Here is a 22,418-nt window from a genome sequence, read left to right as displayed (position 1 = left end):
AATTCGCGAAAAAGATTCAAAAATTGATTACATAATCGGAGTTCCGCGAATTGGTGTTTTGCATTTTTGCGCTGGTTCCAATTTCTTCTATCAAAGACTTCTGGAAAGCGGTTTGGATTGACAAAGTTTATAGCCTACAACAAAAGGTACAAGGTGCAAGGTTACACAGGGTGGATTCATTTCAATTAGACATTAGACGGGCTAATTGACAAAGTGAAAGAACTTTCTTACACATTTTAAAGACAAACAAATTGTTGGAATTTTATTGCTAGACACCTTTTGGCTTACTGCTTTTTTTTTTTGCTATATAACTGGACATTTAATTGAAATTTGTTCATTAGCTGTTTTAATAGAAGAATTGGAAAACCATCATGAATGATAACTCATATACCAATGGGAACCAGAATGATCAATATAATACACAACAACTACAACAACAACAACAACCCAAAGTGCCTATGATGCAACCGATGAGTTTAATTCCTGAAGTTCATCAAAGTCCTGGTGTTGATACCCAAAATAAAGAAAACCCTTTAACAGTGGCAGGTAATCAAATAAATGATAATAACAATCAAGGACAACAAAGTCAAGAAGGTCCACAAGGTCAAGGACAAGGTCAAGGACAACCAATTTATGCACATAATCCAAGTGATCCAAATTTTTTAAAAGATCGTCAAGCTTCATCAATAAGTATAAATTCAAAATTACCTGAAAAATCTGCTATATCAAAAGGTAAATATAGTTTAACTGATTTTCAAACAATGAGATCTTTAGGAACTGGTTCTTTTGGTAGAGTTCATTTAGCAAGATCAGTACATAATGGAAGATTTTATGCAATGAAAGTATTGAAAAAAGAACGTGTTGTTAAAATGAAACAAGTTGAACATACAAATGATGAAAGAAGAATGTTGGCTATAGTAGAACATCCTTTCATTATAAGGATGTGGGGGACTTTCCAAGATTCTCGTCAAGTTTTCATGATTATGGATTATATAGAAGGTGGTGAGTTATTTACTTTATTAAGAAAATCTCAAAGATTTCCAAATCCTGTTGCAAAATTTTATGCTGCTGAAGTTTGTCTTGCATTAGAATATTTACATAGTCATGGTATAATTTATCGTGATTTAAAACCTGAAAATATATTATTAGATAAAAATGGTCATATTAAATTAACAGATTTTGGTTTTTCAAAAGAAGTTAAAGATGTTACTTATACATTATGTGGTACTCCTGATTATATTGCACCTGAAGTTGTTGCAACAAAACCTTATAATAAATCTGTTGATTGGTGGTCTTTTGGTATATTAATTTTTGAAATGTTATCAGGTTATACACCATTTTATGATTCATCACCAATGAAAACTTATGAAAATATTTTAAATGGACAAATTAAATATCCAGATTATTTTCATAAAGATGTTTTAGATTTATTACAAAAATTAATTACAAAAAATCTTTCTGAAAGATTAGGTAATTTACAAAATGGTACAGATGATGTTAAAGCTCATCCATGGTTTTCTGAAGTTATTTGGGAAAGATTATTATCAAGAGATATTGAAACTCCATATGAACCTCCAGTAACTGCAAATACTGGTGATACAAGTCAATATGATAGATATCCAGAAGAGGAAATTGATTATGGTTATGTTGGTCAAGATCCTTATGAACCATTATTTAGAGATTTTTAATTTATTTTGAAATAAAAAAAAGAAAAACAGAAGCAAAAGAAAAAAAGAAGAAAACTATTTACTTTTATGAAAGATTGTTTTATACCCTAATGTATTCTATACTATCTTTTAAAGGTTTTTGTTTTTATTTTATTTAATGTTCATGGCTAATGAAATCATACATTATATGATTATTTTAATGCCTCATTCAATTCTGGTTATACACATTCATTACTTTTATCATTGTTTTATGTTTATGATGTGTTGATTTTTACTCTTGTTTTTTTTTAATGATTGTGTTTTGTGTTTTTAGTTATTCCTTTTTTTTTGCCATCAATTTATGTTAAAATCATTTTGTCATGAATAATGATTATATGGTATATTATACTACATTGATTTTTTTAACAAGTATAGAATTAAAAATTAATTCTGTAAGATCATATAAATATATTTCATATATCATTTTTATATATAATGAATTAAACGTTTTTTAGACTTTTATTTTCAATGATAACCTGTTTTAGCAGCTTCACAAAGATTTGTATTTTGCATCCAAAGTGAATTTAAAACTTCTTTTGTTGTTAATCTTGATTTTGGATTTGGATCCAACATTTGATATAATGTTAATTTTCTTGATTTATAATATTCACCAGATTTCATACTTTCAATTGGTTTAAATTTACCAAATTTTTCTTGTTTTTGAGGTCTTTGTTCTAAATAATCAATATATAATTCATCTGAATTCTTGGCAATCTCCCAAACATAACCACCTGTGTTCATTGTTAAATAAACAACTCCTGTTGACCAAACATCAGCAAATCTTGGATCATATTCTTTAACAACAAATTCTTCAGGTGCAACATAAGGTTCTGAACCACAAGCTCCAGAACTAAAATGACATTCTTTTTCCCATGCAGTTCTAAAAACTGCACTTGTACCAAAATCTGAAATTTTTGCAACTCCTGAAGTTGTTAATAAAATATTTTCAGGTTTAATATCACAATGTGCAACACCTTTTGAATGCATATATGATAAACCTTTTAAAATTTGTTTTATAAAACAATCACTTTCAATATAATGTAATCCATCACCATTTGTTGATAAAATTAATGTATATAAATCACCAGCTGAACAATATTCCATAATTTCACAATAAGCACCTGTAGAACTTTTCATTAAATCTAAAGTTTTAACAATATTTAAATGATCTAATGCATTTGATATAACAAATTCTGAAGTTAATCTTGTACTAAATTGATTTGAATCTTCTTTATCACGTTTTTTCAATTCTTTAACAGCATAAGAAATTTCCTTTTTAGTTGCAGAATCAATTTTGGAAACTAATTTAACTAAACCATAAGCACCTTTACCTATAATACCTTGAGGTTTACCATATTTATCAGATAATTTATAATTTTTAAAATTTAATGAAGGTTCTTCTTCATTATTAATTTTTTCCACTAATCTATTAATTAATTTTAATTGAGCATCACCTATAGCTGCAGATCTTGTTGGATTTGCTTCATCATAATCATCATCATCATCATAATCATCACTTTCATTTTCACTTTCTGAAGAAGAGGACCCAGCTAAATGTTCTTCATCACTTGAAAATTCATTTAAACTTTCTTCTAATTTACTTGATTGAATACTTAATCTTCTTTGGAAATCTGATCTATTTTGTTCAGGTAAAAGACTAAAAGCAACTTCATTTTTAATTGATGTTGAACTTTTTTTCAAAAAACCTGAAAGAATACCAGTTGAATTTGGTAATTTTTCTAAAACTTTACGAGATTTCAATATATGTTCATGTTGACCATTTTCATAAAGTTTAATTGTACCAATAATAGTGTTTTGTTGATGATTTAACCCAATATTTGTAGAAGAATTTGGATTAATATTATGATTTGAAGGAATTATTTGTGGTATTTTAGCTAATGATTGTGATCTTGATCTTGGTTGAGAATTTGGTGAAGTAATTTTTTCATTTCGACCTCTTGATATACCACCACCAATATCTTTTAAAGTTGGAATATAAACATCTGAAGGTTTCCTTATTGTTGGTGGAATTGGATCTTGTATTGAATTTTCAGAACCTTCTTCTGTAAATGTTGGTAAATTTGGTTTTTTACTTGCAATACCATCAATTCCCGCGGATCTTGAACCTAAAGGTTGAATATTAGGTGAAACAGGAGATATAGCAACAGGTTGTGGTGATTTTAATATTTTATGATTTGATGAAGATGAGATTGAACGTTTTGGACCTGCAGGTGTTTGAGGTTGAGAAGTTGGAGGTGAAGATTGTCTTGATGAAGTATTAACAGAAGGACGATTTCCATTATCATTAATTGAAGAAACTTGTCGTATTTTATCATTTTCTAAAGCGGTTTCAGGTTTTGGTTTGATGAATAAGTTTTTAAAAGTAGCAGATAATGAATGAGGTCTTTTTGGAATCACTTGATCTTCAGAAGTAGCAGATGTAGAGCCAGAACCAGAGCCAGAACCATTTGTCACAGTAGATGATGATGCACCAGACCCATTTTTAGTAATTGGCTGTGATCCATTATGAGATTTTGTTGATTTCAATCCTATAGCATGCATTTTGAGCAACTCATCAAATTGATCCTTGATCCTAGAGGCGAGAACTAAAAACAAACAAACTGAACACTGAGCAGAAACACAAGCAATTTGATAACAAGAATACCCTCTAGTGTGATGATCTTGATAGACTGACACCACAAGTGATATATAACCAAGTATTGAACTGAGCGGATGAGCTGGCGTTGTTGATTAAAATATTGTTCTCGTTGCTCAAGAATGTGGTGTGAATGAAATTCTATATAATAAAAAGATCATTCAGCTTCTCGAAATGTTAATAAGAAAAGGATTTTTCTCTTTGGGGGCTTTTTCAATTTAAATTAAAAGAAAATAAGGAAATTACCTGAAATGAGATATTATTATAAATAGTTTAATTTAGTACGTCATCTACAAACATTTCAATTCAATTTACACACCAATGTTTTATACGTATTGTTCAATTTTCGCTATTGTTTGGTGGGATCCGTCACACTGAGTTAAAAGAGAAAGAGATGGGAAGACTTGATAAGATATAAACATATGCGTTCAATCTCAGGTTATAGGATCATCTTCCAATACCTTAGTATATAGATCGCATTTGTACTTGGCCTAAACTGTTTCCAAACTTTTCCAAACCCTTTTAATTGATCTTGATTTCCTTTGTATTATTTCAAACTTCCCTGCATAAATAAAAAATTGTACTTTTTTAATTTTTTAATAGCAAGTCGGAATTTGAATGGCCATACACGTGACTAAAATGAGTCGGAATTTGAATCATGACTCCGATCTTGATTCTTGACTCCCCAATTGACTCGGATTCCGAGAGATAAGTACTGATAAGTATATACTAGAAAACTAATTTATTAAACAAAATCATTAAAATTAAACATATACACACATTATGATGTCTTCAATTCAACCCAATTTTGAACCAATTTAGCTAAAGGAGTTATACTAGCCATTATAACCATCATTGTACCAAACAAAACAAAAGTTAAAGAACTCATTGCTGCAGCTCTTGGATCTATAGTTAATAATTGAGCTGTTGCAATTGCACCACAATTTATACCTAATGTAATACCTCTTGTAACATAATCATCTTCACGAATTCTTAAAACTTTTTTACCAAATATAAATTGTCCAGTTAATGCACCAACAATACCTGAAACAACTGTACAAACAGCCATTAATGGAACTGATCCATCTAATGCTTGAACAAATGGTGTCCCCAATGCTAATGTTATAGATCTTCCTGCAAATCCTAATGAACGTTCACTTGATATACCTAATTTATAACATAATGGTGGATAAATGAAAAAACAACCAAATGACATTAAAAAAATTGGTGGTAATAAAGCCCAAAAATGTCTTTTTAAATCATTTCTATATGTATACATTGGAATTGATAATGAAACAATTGAAACATCCATTAATGTTGAAAAAACATCACCTGCACCAGGCCATTGATTATTTTCTTTATGATTAAATAATTTTAAATAATTTCTTGAAGTTTTATATAATTTTAATGTATCAAGAAAATTTTCATTTTTAATTAATGAAAAAATATAAAACCAAAACCATGATAAACCAACTGAACATAAAACTGGATGTAAAAATTTTTTAAATTTAGGTGGTGGTACTTGTAACATAAATATAAAAGTTGCCACTGCAATTGATAAATGTAAAAACATTGGATAATTTTTAATAAAATAAATTGGTAAACTTACTATGAATAAAATTCCCAATATGAAAAAATCAAAATTTTTATTTAAAAATTGTGCAATAATTAATTTTTTATCAGTTTCCAATATATTACTTTGTTCTAATATTGATCTTTGACAAAATAATTTACGATTTTTAAAACTTGCTAAAATACCTGGATTATTTGGTCTTTTAAGTTGTGCAACTGGTGAAGGTAATGATGGGAATTCTAAAGTATGTTTATCTTTATTTGTTTGTAATTCAACTTTAATAACTTCATCAGAATCAACGTCATCTGATACATTGTTATTGTTGTTATTTGTTGTTATATGTGATAAACGAGATGCTTGTTTAGATAGGTTTAAACTTTTCCTATATTGTTCTTCAATTGAATTTTCATCACCTCTTGGAATATCTTGAACAATAAGTTCTGGATTTGCATTTAATGGAGATTTCATTCTATCAACCATTTCAATTGAATTTAATGAATTAATTGAATCTATAGAACCACGTATAGATGAATTATTACTAGAATTTCTATCATCATTAGGAGGAGGTGATGTTGAACTACCTAAAATTGCAGTTGAATTTGCATTTGAAGGATTTAATTGCCTTTCAGATTCTTTATGATCATCTTCATCATCTTCCATTAAATGTAATTCTTCAGCTCTTTCAACATTTGATCTTCTTGTTGTTTTTAAAATTTTTTGTAAACCAATAGTAAAATATGCAATTATAACAGTTGCAGTGAAATAACCAAAAAGGAAAACAGCTGCAATAGTTAAAGCTTCTTTTGCACTAATCCATGAAGATAAAGGTAAAGTTATAAAAGCTGGAGTAAAGAAAATATTAATCCAACGTAAACTAAAACCACCAGGTATTTCAATAAATTTAACAATTTTTTTTGTCTTTCTATCACCTAAAATTTTTTGACTTGATATTAAAAAAATGTATAATAACAACATACAAGCAACTGAAGATGGGAAATTAATAGTTGTGAGGATAATGACTTCATTAACACCATATAATATACCTAATATAACCAATATACCAAATGGAACTTTTAAATATGAATCCAATATATGTTTTTGAGATAGTTTCAAACCCAATTTAACTCCATGATAAACATCACCAATAACTGTGCGTAACCTAGACATTGTTTTGAATAGATGAATGTAGTAGTTCCAAATACGACAATGATAATAATAAAGCAGCAAATAATAATGGATAATCCCACTGTTTTATACCATTATACCATTATATCCCACAAAAACCACAAGATTGTCTTCTTTATCAGCAACTGTGACTCTGGTTTTTTTTTGGTACTTTTGCGTGGTGGTTTATCAATCATCGTTCAAGCGGATCATCTGCCGTTACGGGACACCTCATAATAAAGAAATACTTTCATTACTACTGGATTTACAAAAGGTACAAACTTTTATATTTAATCTCTATTTACAAGTGCTTTTGTTTCATTCTATTGACAACTCTTTGGTTCTCTATTAATAATGACTTCTTCAGCTGGTGTAGCTTGCGTTATATTTAAAAATTCTTGTAAAATTTCTGAACTATGTTTATCTTTAATATCAATTTTTTTACTTTCACCACCAGCTATTATTATTGTTAGTATATGTTACTTATAAAATATAAGAATTTACTCACCTAAATTAACTTTTAAAAATGCTGGAACTTTTTCATGTTCTGAATCTTTTGTAACTTCAATTCTTGTAACTTGAATTGGTAAATCTGGATTATGAAATTGAACTCTTGGTAAATTTTCTCTCCAGAATTTTCTGAATAATAGTTAGTACTTTGTTCATGTAATCTGTTTGAATACCACTCACCTTGCACCCATATGACCTAATTTATTTGTACGTTTAAATAATAATTCAATTGATTCAACATTTTTTGGAACAACAACTGAACCAGGACCACTCGATATCAAGTTCAATCTGGCCATTTGTCTTGAGTATCTTCCAATAGGAAGCTTTGAGAACATAGCAGTATTGGACATGTTTAATAATAGCAAGATTGATGGATGATCTTTGTCTTTAAATTTGATATAATTTCAATGTTTCCAATGCTTTTCAATTCAATTTTATATTCACGAAAGAAAAAAAAAAAATCGAAAATGCCTGACATTTCCACTCGGGTCAATAATTTCACTAATATATAAGTAAAATATTGAAAACTTCTCATAAAGTGTTAATCAATAAAAGGCTGAATTGAGGAGTATGGGTATAATAGATGATCTCAATTGATCAAGTTTGTGATTTTCGATTCATAGTGGGGGTGGTATGGTGTGATCTTTAAACCTTAAGTTATAAGTTGGGTTTACCTTTGGGTCTAGATGATTATCAGGTATTAAACTATTAAGGTGAATGAAGTTTAAATGAATTATAATTTTAGTTAGATTAAAATGTAGTTTAATTATAGTTACAAGTATATGATTACATTTTCCTACTTTTAATATCAATGACTTAAGATTCATATATTAATCAGAAATTAATAAAATTCAATCCTATAGATTAGTTAGTTAACAAAATACTTGATTATAATGGAAACAAAATCAACAAGTATAGAATCCTTTAATTTCAAATCAGAAGTGCACAAGTTCTACTAAAAACTGGCAAAAGACTTTTCTCTTCAATCCGAAGTCAGTTGTCCCTATCTTGATACTCATCATTTAAAATTGATTCTTTTCCCCCCAATGGTTGATCTTGATTTATATTTTCCAATTGATTATAAACATACTTGATTAATTGAAAACTTGATTAGATCAAGTTCATGTCAGTTAAGATCTGTCTATAGTTAAAGTAGTTTTAAAAAGATGGAAGAAAAAATTGTATGGAAATATTTTTTTTTCTATACCTTTTCAATTCCGACCATTCTCAACCGGAAATATAACCAATGTTCTTCAATTTCAACTACATTAATTAGGGCAAAACATTTAATATACAAAACAATTAACTAAAATTCAAAATCGTCATTTTATCTTATGGTATACATAATTGTATTATACAAAATTATATAGTTGGAATATATTGCAACATCATTGCATCTTCTAATTGTTTCTTTATCATCTTTCCAATCCAGTTTTAAGATGATTCAGTTTTTGGTCCTTCTTTTTCTAATCTTTCTTCAATTTCTCTTAATTCACGTTCTCTTTCTAATAATTCTTGTTTTTTTTGTAATAAATCTTTTTGTACTCTTTCTTCAAAAGCTTTTAATCTTTCTTCTTCTAATCTAATTTGTTCTTCACGTGCTAAATAAGTATCATTTTGATTATTATGTAAACTTGAAGATTTAAATGAACCATCATCTTCTTGTTTTAAGCTTGGTGATCTATATTGTTGATAAGGTGATTTAACACTATCACCAACGGAATGTAATTGTTGAGTTAAATGATCTGGTAATCCACCTCCACTTAAAGCTTCAGTTCTATATCTTTCATAAAGAATTTCATGTGTATGATCTTTTAAATCTTGTAAATGACTAATTAATAATAAATTTCTTAATATAACAAAATCAGATAATTCATGATCTTCAATATTTATAAAACCCCAAGGATATTTTCTACCTCTAATTAATTCTCCATTAATTTCAAATACTTGATTAGATCCAATAACAGAAAATGGAACTAATGATCTTAGATAAGAATTTGTATCAATAGTTTCATTATCATCATTTTCTAAATCATAAGGGAAATTATAATATTCAATTTGATTATGTTTTAAATCTTCCAATATTAATTTTTTATTTAAAATTAATTCTTCACGAGTTAAAGAATCAGATTTACCAATAACTGGAATAATATTTGCTAATCCAGATAATTGTTTTAATAATTCAATATCTAATTCTTTTAATCCATGACCAGTTGGATTAATAAAATATAAAACAGCATGTACTCTTGAATCTTTAAATCTTGGATTTCTTCTAACTCTACTTTCTTCCAATAAGATTTCATCATATTGATGTTTTAAATAATCAGTTATGATATTAAAACTTGAAGAATTATCTAATGAATCACCAAATCCTGGTGTATCAATTATTGATAATAAAATCTTGACACCTTCATTATCTTCCAATTCAACAGTTTCTTCTCTTAAATTGAAATCTCTTTCAGCTGAATCATCTGTTGGTAGTGGGATTGTACTACTGGTATCAACAACTTGTTGACCACATAAACTATTAATAAAAGTTGATCTACCAAGACCTGATTGACCAACAACCATTATAGTAAATTGAATACCTTTTTTCAAAGTTTTTCTCTTTCTTAAAGCAGCAGATGTGACAGAGACCATTGTTTTTCTTTTCTATTTGGTGATAATCCTCTATTTAATATACTGATTGAACCTTTGAAGAATATAAATCCAAAATTCTCAACAATTGAGTATCTTTTCTATTAATATTTTGTTTTGTTTCAAGCAGTTATTTTCGAGTATTTTGAATTTTGGATCAGGAAATTTCCCAAACCAAAAAAACGCGAAATTCCAACGCGAGATCCGGGTAATGAAAACAGGCGCGAAAGTATGGTAGGAGCACTCCCAAAATGAGGTTTTCGAGAAAAATCAATATAAACCAAATGAGTAATGGGTATTAAATTTAATCATCTTGATAAATATCATTGTTTATTAGATAAGTTTACTGTCAAAAATGACTAGAGTGGTGATTATTGACAACTACGATTCCTTCACTTGGAACTTGTATGAATACCTATGTCAAGAAGGTGCTCAAGTAGAAGTTTTCAGAAATGATAAAATTACTGTTGAAGAAATTGAAAAATTAAATCCAGATACTATAGTGATATCTCCAGGTCCTGGTCATCCTAAAACAGATTCTGGTATTTCAAGAGATACAATCAAACATTTCGCTGGTAAAAAACCAATCTTTGGTGTTTGTATGGGTCAACAATGTATCTTTGAAGTTTTCGGTGGTGAAGTTGGTTATGCAGGTGAAATTGTTCATGGTAAAACTTCACCAATTAATCATGATTCAAAAGGTATGTTTCAAAATGTTCCTCAAGGTATTGCTGTTACCAGATATCATTCTTTAGCTGGTACCAAAGGTACATTACCAGATGATTTAGAAGTTACTGCAAGAACAGATTCTGGAATCATTATGGGTGTTCGTCATAAAAAATATACTATTGAAGGTGTTCAATTCCATCCTGAAAGTATTTTAACTGAAGAAGGTCATCGTATGATTCAAAATATTTTAAATATTAGAGGTGGTGTTTGGACTGATTCTCCAGATGTTGCAATTTTCACAGATAAAGAAGTTTCACAAGTTAATAAAAAAATTAAAATTTCTATATTGGATGAAATTTATAATAAAAGAAAACAAGATGTTGAAATTTTAAGTAAAACTCCAGGTTTTACTATAGAAGATTTGAAAAAAAACTTTGCATTAGGTTTAGCACCACCTTTAGTTAATTTTTATGATAAATTAAAAGAAAATCAACCAAAGACAAGTTTAATTGCAGAAGTTAAAAGAGCTTCTCCTTCAAAAGGTCCAATTGATTTACAAGCAAATTCTGCAGAACAAGGTTTACATTATGCAAAAGCTGGTGCTTCAGCTATTTCAGTTTTAACTGAACCACATTGGTTTAAAGGTTCAATTGAAGATTTAAGAAATGTTCGTCAAGCTTTTAATTCTTTATCAAATAGACCTGCAATTCTTAGAAAAGAATTTATTTTCAGTGAATATCAAATATTAGAAGCAAGATTAAATGGTGCTGATACTGTTTTATTAATTGTTAAAATGTTGGATGATGAATTACTGAAAAAATTATATAAATATTCAGTGGAATTAGGTATGGAACCATTAGTTGAAGTTAGTTCTGCAGATGAATTTAAAAGATCTTTGGTTTTAAACCCAAAAATCATCGGTGTTAACAATAGAGATTTACATAGTTTCCAAGTTGATTTAAATACAACTTCAAGTTTAGTTTCATTAACCCCAAAAGATACTTTATTAATTGCTTTATCTGGTATAACGAATAAAGATGATGCTAAAAAATATAAAGATGAAGGTGTTAATGGATTTTTAGTTGGTGAAGCTTTAATGAGAGCTAGTGATATCAAAACTTTTGTTCAAGAACTACTGGATTAATTATCAAGAAAGAAAAAAAAATAAAAGAAAAACAGTAGAAAGGTTATATAATAATAATGCTTGATTCAAATACATTCAACATAGACAGACTTCTTTGATAAAACACATTTGATATAATAAAATTGTAAATAATATATATTCAAAATAAATTGCATTAGAGACGACTACATCTAGGTAAAACTCAATTCAACAAAACACCGAAGTAGATAATATACTATTCATATGTATAAAAGAAAAGCAAAAGAGAAAAAAAAACACAGACACAAAAACAGATAATATTGACCTATATATGTTGTATAACATCAACCAACAATAATTAAACATAAGAATCAAAATCATAAAAAACAGCTAAAATAAAACACATTCTTTATTTGAATTCTAATCTTTCTTAACAGCAGTTGGTGAATGATATCTATTATTTTTAGCAAATTTAATGCCATCGAATTTACCATCACTAACAAGATCCCTTTTAGCTAAAAATTCTAAATCAACTAATTTTGGCCAAAAGACATATTGCATACCATTTTTAGCAATATAATTACCGGAAACACCAAAGACAGTTAGACATGAAGCTAATAGGAATAAATTTTTAATACTGAATATAGAACCTTTTGGGAAAACAACAGCTGCAAAGAATAAAATTGAAGAAGCAATAAAAATATATGGAATTGATTGAGTTAAAGGTGGTCTTCTATCTTCAAATGGTGAATCAACAGCTCCATATGGTGAGAAATTACCTAAAAATAAATCATATGAATCTTGTCTTGGACCATCTCTTAAATTATTTCTATAATATCTTGTAATTGAATTTAATAAATCATTTAATGCACCTTTTTTAGTACGTTTACCGGTTCTTGTGTAATCTGTTTTCAAAGCTCCAGTACCAGAATAAGATTTACTAACAGCATCTGCATTATCAGCCCAGATATTTTGAAATTGGAATAATAATAATTTATCACTTTCCCAAATTGAAGATTCAGGCAGAATTCCAGAAGTTTCAAATTGTTGTTGTAAAACCCAATGACCCAAAGTTGATTGAACAACATTAGTTCTATCTAAACAGTCCATACAGTTTGTTCTAACAACTGATGTTTGTTGATTAATAACCTTGACGTTTTCATTATCTCTAATTTCATGATAAAAATCTTGATTGCTTAAACCTAATCGAGCTAAATGTTCAATTAAGATTTTAACTCTGTGCCATTTTAAGTTACGACATTCATGATGATAATCAAAATAGACATAATGTAATTTTGGATTGTTTAAAGCGTCAACAATACTTTCATACGCATTTTTAACTGGTTCTTCATAACCTTTTGAATTAACCAAATTAACCAGATAATTATCACCATAAAGTTTAACTTGTTGGTCAAAATGTTGCTTTGTAGCCTCTAAAGGTGGTTCACCAATACTTAAATCAGGTTTATAATTCAAATTATTGACTTCTGCCCAATAAACTGGAACAGAACCTCTGGTTTGAATATAACTATAAGTTTCATAACTTGTATTTGAATTATGACGAATTAATAACTGTTCTGTTTCATTATAGTTGGCGACATTACCATCAGCGTCAATACCACGACGGAAATATCTTGTACCAGCACGTAATCTACTTCTTCTTGTGATTAAACCAAATGAGATTGGACTACCATTAGTTTGAGTACGGATAATGTTAACGTAACCATAAATCAATGGGACAATGAATGGATTGAATCTATAATCTTGTTTGGCACCTTCAATCAATTCACTGGCAACGTAATAATTCCAAAAAAATCTATCATCTGCTAATTGCCATAATGGTTTAATTGAACCATTATTTTCATTGATTCGTTGATGAGAATTTGTTAAATCGTAAGTATATGAAAAATATAATTGAGCTGAATCCAAATGAAATTTAAGCAAATCAAGATATTTTTGTTCATCATCATCTTTCAAAAATGAGTTTGATAATGGTAATACTTTATATTCAGCAACTTTTGAGACAGAATGTTGACGGATCTGACCAACTTCTTGAGTATTTGTAGCCACAATGATATAACGAGATGAACGTAATCTAATAACACCAATGATTGCTGCAATTGTGTTGATACCAGTGACGGGGAATAATTCTAATATTATAAATGTTAATATGATTCCTTAACTGTTGATTTTTCATGGATACTTACCAGGTTTCACTAAAGAAGACCCGTTTAATCCAATATGAAGAACAGCTTCATGACCATGTGATGTTTTGAACAAGTAACCGTCATCGGCCTTAGCATATAATAATGGAGACGCCATTTTTTAATCTCTAATAAAATTAGAAACTTGCAAGATCTTTTGAATGTATATAAATTGGAATTTGTGACAACGAAATCTAAACAAATTGCGAGAATTCAAAGTTATTATATTTTGGACAATGCGAGTACCGAGGGCGCTGAAATCACGTGAATTGGACCACCTCGGAAGTCCATTGTGTGTGGGAGATCTTGAATGGATATTGAACTTTTTGCCACAATCTTTGAATAGGTTAACAAAAATCTAGTGGATCAAAGGTCAATTGAGTGCTTCAAATGTCTAATTTCAAACTATCAGCTACATTGGAAGGTCATGAGCAGGATGTGAAAGCCCTGGTATCTCCTTTCAATGATACAATTGTATCTGCTTCTCGTGATTCTACCGTTAAGGTATGGACAAAGAATAATGGTGTCTGGAGCTCTAAAGTGAACTTCACATCAACTGGGTTTGTCAATGCTTTGACATTTGATGCAAAGGAAAACTTGGTAATCTCTGGTGGTCAAGATAAATTGATTAATATAACAGATCTTTTCTCATCAGGTGTTGATGCTAAATATGTACTTATTGGCCATGAAAGTAATGTATGCAGTTTAGATGCTTCAGATGATGAAATTATAAGTGGTAGTTGGGATAGTACAGCTAAAGTTTGGGAAAACAATCAAGAAAAATACACTTTAAGTGGTCATAATGCATCTGTTTGGGATGTTAAGATTTTAGGAGGAAACCGTTATTTAACATCATCTGCTGATAGAACTGTTAAATTATGGGAAGGTTCCAAAGAAATTAAATCATTTATTGGTCATTCAGATGTTGTAAGAGGACTTGCCTTACTACCAGATGGATCAGGATTTGCAAGTACTTCAAATGACGGTACGGTTAGAATATCCGATTTTGAAGGAAATTTAATTCGTACTTTGGTTGGTCATGAAAGTTTTGTTTATTCAATTAAATTCTTATCAAACGGTGATATTGTCACTTCAGGTGAAGATAGAACAGTAAGAATCTGGAGAAATGGTCAAGCTATCCAAGTTATCACCTTGCCATCAATTTCAGTGTGGACTGTATCGGTTCTTCCTAACGATGATATTGTTACTGGTGGTTCAGATAGTGTTGTTCGTATTTTCACTAGAGATGAAACACGCTTTGCATCAAAGGAGGAAATTGAAGAGTTTCAAAAATCGGTTCAAGGTAGTAGTATCAATTCACAAACTGTTGATGACTCTAAGACCGTTGGTCCTGAAGCATTGGATTTACCAGGAAATAAAGAAGGTCAGGTTATTATGGTGAAAACTTTACAAGGGATAGTGGAAGCACATCAATGGAGTGAAGGGAAATGGAATAAGATTGGTGAAGTTGTTGGTGCTAGTTCAAGTGATAAAAAGAAAGTTCATAATGGTGAAAAATGGGATTTCGTTTTCGATGTTGATGTGAAAGATGGCGCACCACCTTTAAAACTTCCTTATAACTCTAATGAAAATCCTTATACAGCGGCTACTAGATTTCTAGAAGCTAATGAATTACCAACATCATATACTGAAGAGGTTGTTAATTTCATAACTTCAAACACCCAAGGTGTCAATATAAATCAAGCATCCGATGTTCATAATCCTTATGTTGATCAAAAGGTCAAAGTTGTTCCACATACTGAATATTTGGGATTTACAAGTAATAATGCTGGTCCATTGTTCAAAGGTATCCAAAAGTTCAATCTTGATGAGAAAACTTTTAGTGATGATCAATTGAGTAAAATCGAAAAAAGTTTAAGCTCGAATGATCTTAAGTTCTTATTATCTGTTGCTACTACAATTATAGACTCATGGAAAAAGCCATTACCAGGCTATGATTTACTGAGATTAATTATTTCAAAGATTGGTAATCCAGCACCTTCAACATTAAATGATGTTATTAATAAAGGGTTAAATACATCTGATCCAGCTATTTATTTTATGACTTTAAGATTATTGAGTAATGTGTTTTCAAATAAGACATGGGGTGAAACACTTGCTACGGACTCCAAGACCATCTCAACTGTTGTTAATCATGTGGCTTTTGATATAACATCTGAACCAAAACATACAGTTAATATTTCAAATGCATTATCTACTGTTTTATTGAATTATTCAGTTTACGCAAGTAAATACAAATCAACCAATGTTGCTGAAAAAATTGTCAAAGTTGTTAAAGAAGCCAGCTCAAAAATTACCTCTGTATCTTCAGAAGCTGCTTATAGATTGAGTATTTCATATGGTAACTTGATCTATACAAAGAGAAACTTGAAAAATTCAGAATTTGAGCAATTTAAGAAGGTGATTTTGAACTCACACACTGAACAGAGATTCTTGGATGCATTATCCGATATTGAAGAGTTATAATGTTTTAAAAAATTTCAAAAGTAATTGATGTTTAAATAGAATTTATCAAATTTGTAGAGATTAAATAGATTTTCGCGATCTCAACCGAAAAAGAACAAAATTATTGATCACGAAAAACATATAGAAGAAAACAGTGCTACCAAATCCACTTCAATATCATTACAAAACAAATTTAACAATGTCTAACGAATTAGAAAGATCACTAGACGAATTGATACACGGCGGTGACGAAGGATCATCAAGAGTATGTTCAATGATTTCTGTTTTTCTTTCTGTTGAAACGTTAAATTTAGATGAAATGTTTACCTGGGAATAACAAATGATAATGAGGTTGCACTTTCAAGTTTATGGTTTTGTGAATTAGAAAAATACTAACGTACAATTTTCAAAGAATAGACAAAGAAGTTCCAGAGGACCAGTAAGTATTATTTGATTGGATTTGTTGAATTGTTATATACTAACAATCATTGAAAGCCACGCCATCCAAGAGGACATAGAGATCGTTCAAGGGAAAGATATAATAATAATCGTTCAAATGATTCATATAGAGAAAGATACGAGGCTCCAAGACAGACTAAAATTCAAAGACTAAGGTATGTATCTTAAAAAGCTTGTTTTGCTCTATGATACGGGACAATAACTAACCAAAATTATTTAAGTAAAGGTAAATCTTATTTGAAAATTAGAAACTTACATTATGAAATCACCGAAGAAGATTTAAAAGTGAGTATAAATATAATTAACTCTTATAATAGTGACACTAACCAAATGACTAGACTTTATTTGAAAAAGTTGGTGAAACTTCATTTGTTTACATTGAATATAATTCAACAGGTCGTAGTACCGGTGTTGCATATGTTGGATATCTTGATCTTGAAAATAATAAAGTAGCTGTTGAGAAATTTGATGGTAAAAAGGCTGTTGGTGAAAGAATCTCAGTTGAAGAAATCAGACCACTGAATATTTTATCTATAGCTCCAAGAGGTCCAAGGGGATCAAGAGATGATAGAGATAGTAGAGGATCAAGAGGTCGTGATGTACGTGGTCCAAGAAGAGACACAAGACCAAAGAAACCAACATTAGAAGATTTAGATGCTGAATTGAGTAGTTATATGAATGGTGAAGAACTACCAAAGAAAGAAGAACATACAAATGGTGATTCAAGAAATCCATCAAGACCTCGCCGTCAAGCTAAACCAACAGTTGAGGATTTAGACAAGGAACTTGATTCATATATGAATAACAAACCTTTTCCAGCAACTGGGTCTGAATGAAATTTTGTTTGAAAATGTTGAATAAAAGTTAAGGTTACAAGAGTTAAAAGTTACAAAAGTTTATAGTATTAATGTATTAATATGTATTTTTTTTTCAAAATTAATATAATTGTACACAATCTCTATCCAGCTTCCATCTTTTCTTTCCTATGTTTCAAATATATATACAGAAAACAATATTATTCTTTTAAAATTTTTATGTGAAGTTTAATAATCAAAAATTATTAATTGGAGATTATGATTTAATTTAGTGACCTTTACCAATTTCGATTGATGGTGGACAGTTCAAAGCTGGTTTTAATGAACCGTAGATGGTGAATTGTAATGAGGTTAAAGTACCAACCATAACTAAACGGGTTGGTAAACCGGCGAATGAACCAACGAAACCTAATTGTTTAGCTAAAGAACCTAATAAACCAATAGTTGATTGACCTGGAGCTTTTTTGGTTTTGTTGACTTTTGATAATAAGGTATCAGCTGGTTGAGAAACAATGGCTGCAGCGAAACCAGCAGTTAAACCAGAAGCTAAGTTAATAAGAGTATGGGTTGATTGAGATAATTCAGTTTTTGGAGTTGGGAGGAAACCGTAGTATAATTCAGCAGCTCTTTCGTAAACCAAGAATTTAGCAATGTTGTAAGGAATTTGTTTGAATAAGATTGGAGTGAAACCGTTGTAGAATGAACCTAAACCTTCTTCTTTTAAGATTCTTGAGAAACCACCAATTAAACCATCAGCGAAATCTGGTTGAGAAACTAAACGAATTCTGGTAGCTTCTAATGGACATAAAGCAATATCAGCAAAGAATTCAGCAATAGCAGCAGAACCAATGTAAATGGAGTTTTTGTATTTTGAAGCAGTTTCGTAACCTAAGAAATCAATGAAGGTTTTTTTGAATAATTCATAACCACCGAATTTAAAAGCACCTTGTAAAGAGTAACCAGCAACAGTTGGACCTAAACCAGTTAATAAAGCACCAGCACCTTCAGATGAGATAACTTGTCTGAAAGAACCAATAGTACCTTTGTTGTAGGTAACTGGATCTAATTGAATTCTAGTTTTAACAACATCAATTGGAGTCATGGCACCATGAGTAACACCACAACCAATGGCACCAGCCAAGGCGAATTTGGAGTAATCAGAGACGGTATAAGAAGGAATAACTGGAGCAGCAGCAGACATTATGCTAGATAGAATATGAAATAAGTGTCTATAGAGTCAATCTATAAGTCTATAATTTCAGATATAAATTGTAGAAGAAAAGGTTTTCAAAATCAAAGGGGCAAAATTCAAAAGTGTTGACAAATGAAAAATTTACAAACGTTTTACGCGAAAAGGAACGAAAATGAAGTGGACAAACCAGGCGGCAGCTGGAGAAATACGGGACGGTGATTGGCTCGTTCCCGGGACGCGTTGATAAAATTTGGTATTTGAAATACTATATATAAGAGATCTTGAAGGGAAAATTGTGTGATGTTATGATTACCTGAGAAGTGGACACTAGTGATGGAATAATATTCAACGTATTTGAGACCCTTAGATTAAAAAGATTCAGTTCAATGGTTAGAAATGGGTTGAGAACTTGGAATCTGGGTATAATATTATATACCAGATTCGGTACGTAAACTCCGTAAAGACCCTTTAATAAATGACAGTTATATAGCTTGTCCTACTACAAATTACCCATAATTTTAAAGCATACAAGCTTTATATAAATCAAACATACGGCATTCATTATGAAAAATTATTTAAGCTGTTTTACCAAAAGCAAATCATAATTTTCCTCTTTACTTTGTGTAATATCAAGTTGTAAAGTTTCCGGATCTAAACCTGTGATAACTAATCCATGGAGTTTCGTTTCTTCAAGATATTCTTCAGAGTTGTGTGCAATTTTCAATTCGTTCAATCTTGTTTCATATAAATCTTGGTCACCTTTCATATATACCGTTATTGAATGAATATTAAAAGCAAATTGTCTCAATAAATAAAATACTAAAGAATCATTTTGAGGTTTAGAAGAATCTAAAACAACGTCAACATGAGTGATTTTAGATTCATTATTTTTGATCAATATGGCAAATTGTGAATATAATAACGAGAGATCAATATTTGAGATCATTGTTGAGTCAAACTCGTTGACAGCATAAATTAATAAATCATCCATTGTATCTGAAATTTCAGTTAGTAATTCAAATTTATCCTCTTTAACAAAATACCTTAGGTCACTAATAAATGGAATCTCATTGAATTCAAAAATCTTATTCAGTAGTTCCAGTTGTGGGTTATATGTCATTTCTTTATTGGATGACGCACCAATTAAATCAGTTGTTCTTTCAGTCAATTCTTGTAAATAAATGGCATGGAAAGGTGTGATTTTATTCTCTGAGTTGACTGTATTTGAACTATGACCATAAAATAGTTCCAAAAAGTTTAACAAAGGTAAAAATCCATCAACATCTTCCACATTATAGACCAATTTACGTAAGTTATAATCCAGATTATTCAGTTTGGCATCATTGATATTTGATAAATCATCTTTTATATCTCCATTCTTTTGAATATAATCTAAAGGTTTACCTTCCCAATCAATTTCACCTCTCAAGTATTTTTCAACTTTTTCACGATACCAAACAGGATAAACTAATAAGGTCAATGGTGTAGTTAAAAATGTACTAACTAGTGTCATGACAACAAACATGGAAAAGACTTTATGTGAGATTATATCAGCTGTTAAACCGACATTCAAAACCACAATTTCCACTATACCTTTACATGACATCAACACACCAACAGCCAATGATTCTCTCCATAAAAGCCCATTAAACTTTGCAGAAACATAACCACCAAATATTTTACCCACCATAGCAATAACAATGATACCTATAATATAAGCCCAGTCAATACCTTGATTTAGCTCAGCAAAGTTGACATTAAACCCAGCCAATGCAAAATAAATTGGAATTAAAACAATATGAACTAAATCTTCAATCTTATTTGTCAAATCAATAACAAAACCATATTCTCTAGGAACAATAACTCCAACAAGGAACGCACCAAAAATTGGATGTGCGCCTATAATATCAGTAAAAAAACTTGAAATGAACACAAATATTAAAATAATCATTATAGAGAATCTTGATAATGAGCCTTTCTTCAAATCTTTACGCATAATAACTTTACGTAAAAACCATCTCATTGGGAAAATAACAAATAATGCCCAGCCAATAACAACGAGTAAAATATATAGTGTAGTTATACCACTACCTGCATTTGCTAAAGTAACACTTAAAGCTAACAACATCCAACCAACAACATCATTTGTAATCCCAGCAGCTAAAACGATTGTACCTACTCTTTCTTTTAATAGTCTTAACTCTGTTAAAATTCTTGCTAAAACTGGGAAAGCTGTGATACACATCGCAACAGCTATGAAAACCATATATGTTGTAAATTTGATTGTAGGTTCACCATCTTGAACAACTTTATATTGATTATAGATCCCCACAGAGACGGCACAACCCAAACCAAAGGGTATAGCCATATTAACAAGACCAACACTTAATGCAATTTTAATGTTTTTCTTGATAAATTGAACATCAACTTCTAAACCAACAAGAAATAAAAATAAAACAACACCAATATTTGCAACCAATGTCAACAGTGGTATAGATTCTTTAGGAAAACAAGTTGATGTAAAGTCTGGAATTCTACCAAATACACTAGGTCCTAGCAGGATACCAGATATAACCTCTGCTATAACTCTGGGCTGTTTCATATATCCTAACGGAAGGTGTATTATTTGACATAAGGCAATGATAAATATGGCTTGAAATAAAAATAGAGTCAATGGGTTTCCAGAAGTAAACTTCAAAGGATCTCTCCCTGCAATAATACCAGCAACAGAAGATGTATCTACAGCCATTTTTGAATAGACTCTTTGAATTCCTTCTGAACTGTCTGTGAACCTGGTAAATTGTGATTGGTATACGTTGTAACTTGTGTAGTTATCTTTTTGAATATTATTTCGCGGGTAGTAAAGATAATTCTCGCGTTATAATAAAATTCTCAGCCTTCCCTGCAGCATGCAACTACGTGGAAAATGAGATTCGAGAATACGATATCACGATTAATCTTCGCACACTATCAAAAGATCAAAACCTGGGAACCTTTCAATTATAGTTACGTGTTTAAGCTACCATCATTACAAGAACTCTTTCATTATCTAAGATCATAAATTTAATATACGTCAAAATTATCAGCTAACAGCTCTGTTCCCAGAACTCTTGTAAATCCTTAGCTCTAAACTTCATTGCCCAACCAGTAGTGGATTCAATCTCATTCAATAGATTTATTACTATTCTATGTTCATCATCATGTGTCAAAATCTTACCAGCTATATACAAGTTTTGAACTGCATTATTCCAACATCCGTGATGAT

General features: G+C 30.1%; 10 protein-coding genes across 10 annotated transcripts; 4 read left to right on the top strand and 6 right to left on the bottom strand.

Annotated features, from left to right (window-relative positions):
• Window positions 1–371: 371 nt before the first annotated feature.
• On the top strand, window positions 372–1,688 carry BN7_6532 (cAMP-dependent protein kinase; the record flags this gene model as incomplete). The annotated part of the gene is made up of 1 exon (XM_011272915.1): window positions 372–1,688. The coding sequence occupies one exon, from the start codon at window positions 372–374 to the stop codon at window positions 1,686–1,688; it is 1,317 nt and encodes a 438-aa protein (XP_011271217.1).
• A 483-nt stretch (window positions 1,689–2,171) lies between these two features.
• BN7_6531 (serine/threonine-protein kinase) lies at window positions 2,172–4,268 on the bottom strand (the record flags this gene model as incomplete). The annotated part of the gene is made up of 1 exon (XM_011272914.1): window positions 2,172–4,268. One exon carries the CDS (start codon window positions 4,266–4,268, stop codon window positions 2,172–2,174), a length of 2,097 nt encoding a protein of 698 aa, XP_011271216.1.
• Window positions 4,269–5,143: 875 nt separating this feature from the next.
• On the bottom strand, window positions 5,144–7,102 carry BN7_6530 (LrgB family protein; the record flags this gene model as incomplete). Its single annotated transcript, XM_011272913.1, has 1 exon — window positions 5,144–7,102. The coding sequence occupies one exon, from the start codon at window positions 7,100–7,102 to the stop codon at window positions 5,144–5,146; it is 1,959 nt and encodes a 652-aa protein (XP_011271215.1).
• A 1,941-nt stretch (window positions 7,103–9,043) lies between these two features.
• On the bottom strand, window positions 9,044–10,249 carry CDC11 (septin CDC11; the record flags this gene model as incomplete). The annotated part of the gene is made up of 1 exon (XM_011272912.1): window positions 9,044–10,249. One exon carries the CDS (start codon window positions 10,247–10,249, stop codon window positions 9,044–9,046), a length of 1,206 nt encoding a protein of 401 aa, XP_011271214.1.
• A 352-nt stretch (window positions 10,250–10,601) lies between these two features.
• TRP3 (bifunctional anthranilate synthase/indole-3-glycerol-phosphate synthase) lies at window positions 10,602–12,059 on the top strand (the record flags this gene model as incomplete). Its single annotated transcript, XM_011272911.1, has 1 exon — window positions 10,602–12,059. One exon carries the CDS (start codon window positions 10,602–10,604, stop codon window positions 12,057–12,059), a length of 1,458 nt encoding a protein of 485 aa, XP_011271213.1.
• A 378-nt stretch (window positions 12,060–12,437) lies between these two features.
• On the bottom strand, window positions 12,438–14,339 carry SAC1 (phosphatidylinositol-3-phosphatase SAC1; the record flags this gene model as incomplete). Its single annotated transcript, XM_011272910.1, has 2 exons — window positions 12,438–14,167; window positions 14,303–14,339. 2 exons carry the CDS (start codon window positions 14,337–14,339, stop codon window positions 12,438–12,440), a joined length of 1,767 nt encoding a protein of 588 aa, XP_011271212.1.
• A 272-nt stretch (window positions 14,340–14,611) lies between these two features.
• Window positions 14,612–16,708, top strand: DOA1 (Doa1p; the record flags this gene model as incomplete). Its single annotated transcript, XM_011272909.1, has 1 exon — window positions 14,612–16,708. The coding sequence occupies one exon, from the start codon at window positions 14,612–14,614 to the stop codon at window positions 16,706–16,708; it is 2,097 nt and encodes a 698-aa protein (XP_011271211.1).
• Window positions 16,709–16,886: 178 nt separating this feature from the next.
• BN7_6525 (uncharacterized protein) lies at window positions 16,887–17,982 on the top strand (the record flags this gene model as incomplete). The annotated part of the gene is made up of 3 exons (XM_011272908.1): window positions 16,887–16,952; window positions 17,105–17,126; window positions 17,543–17,982. The coding sequence occupies 3 exons, from the start codon at window positions 16,887–16,889 to the stop codon at window positions 17,980–17,982; spliced, it is 528 nt and encodes a 175-aa protein (XP_011271210.1).
• A 247-nt stretch (window positions 17,983–18,229) lies between these two features.
• Window positions 18,230–19,162, bottom strand: MIR1 (Mir1p; the record flags this gene model as incomplete). The annotated part of the gene is made up of 1 exon (XM_011272907.1): window positions 18,230–19,162. One exon carries the CDS (start codon window positions 19,160–19,162, stop codon window positions 18,230–18,232), a length of 933 nt encoding a protein of 310 aa, XP_011271209.1.
• Window positions 19,163–19,724: 562 nt separating this feature from the next.
• On the bottom strand, window positions 19,725–21,902 carry KHA1 (Kha1p; the record flags this gene model as incomplete). The annotated part of the gene is made up of 1 exon (XM_011272906.1): window positions 19,725–21,902. One exon carries the CDS (start codon window positions 21,900–21,902, stop codon window positions 19,725–19,727), a length of 2,178 nt encoding a protein of 725 aa, XP_011271208.1.
• Between the last annotated feature and the right edge of the window lie 516 nt (window positions 21,903–22,418).

This window comes from Wickerhamomyces ciferrii, contig 00287 (assembly GCF_000313485.1).
Source record: "Wickerhamomyces ciferrii WGS project CAIF00000000 data, strain NRRL Y-1031 F-60-10, contig 00287, whole genome shotgun sequence".
In the NCBI taxonomy this organism is placed as follows: domain Eukaryota; kingdom Fungi; phylum Ascomycota; class Saccharomycetes; order Phaffomycetales; family Wickerhamomycetaceae; genus Hansenula; species Hansenula ciferrii.
Note: the sequence above shows the minus strand (reverse complement) of the source record. Positions and strands in the feature narration are given on the sequence as shown.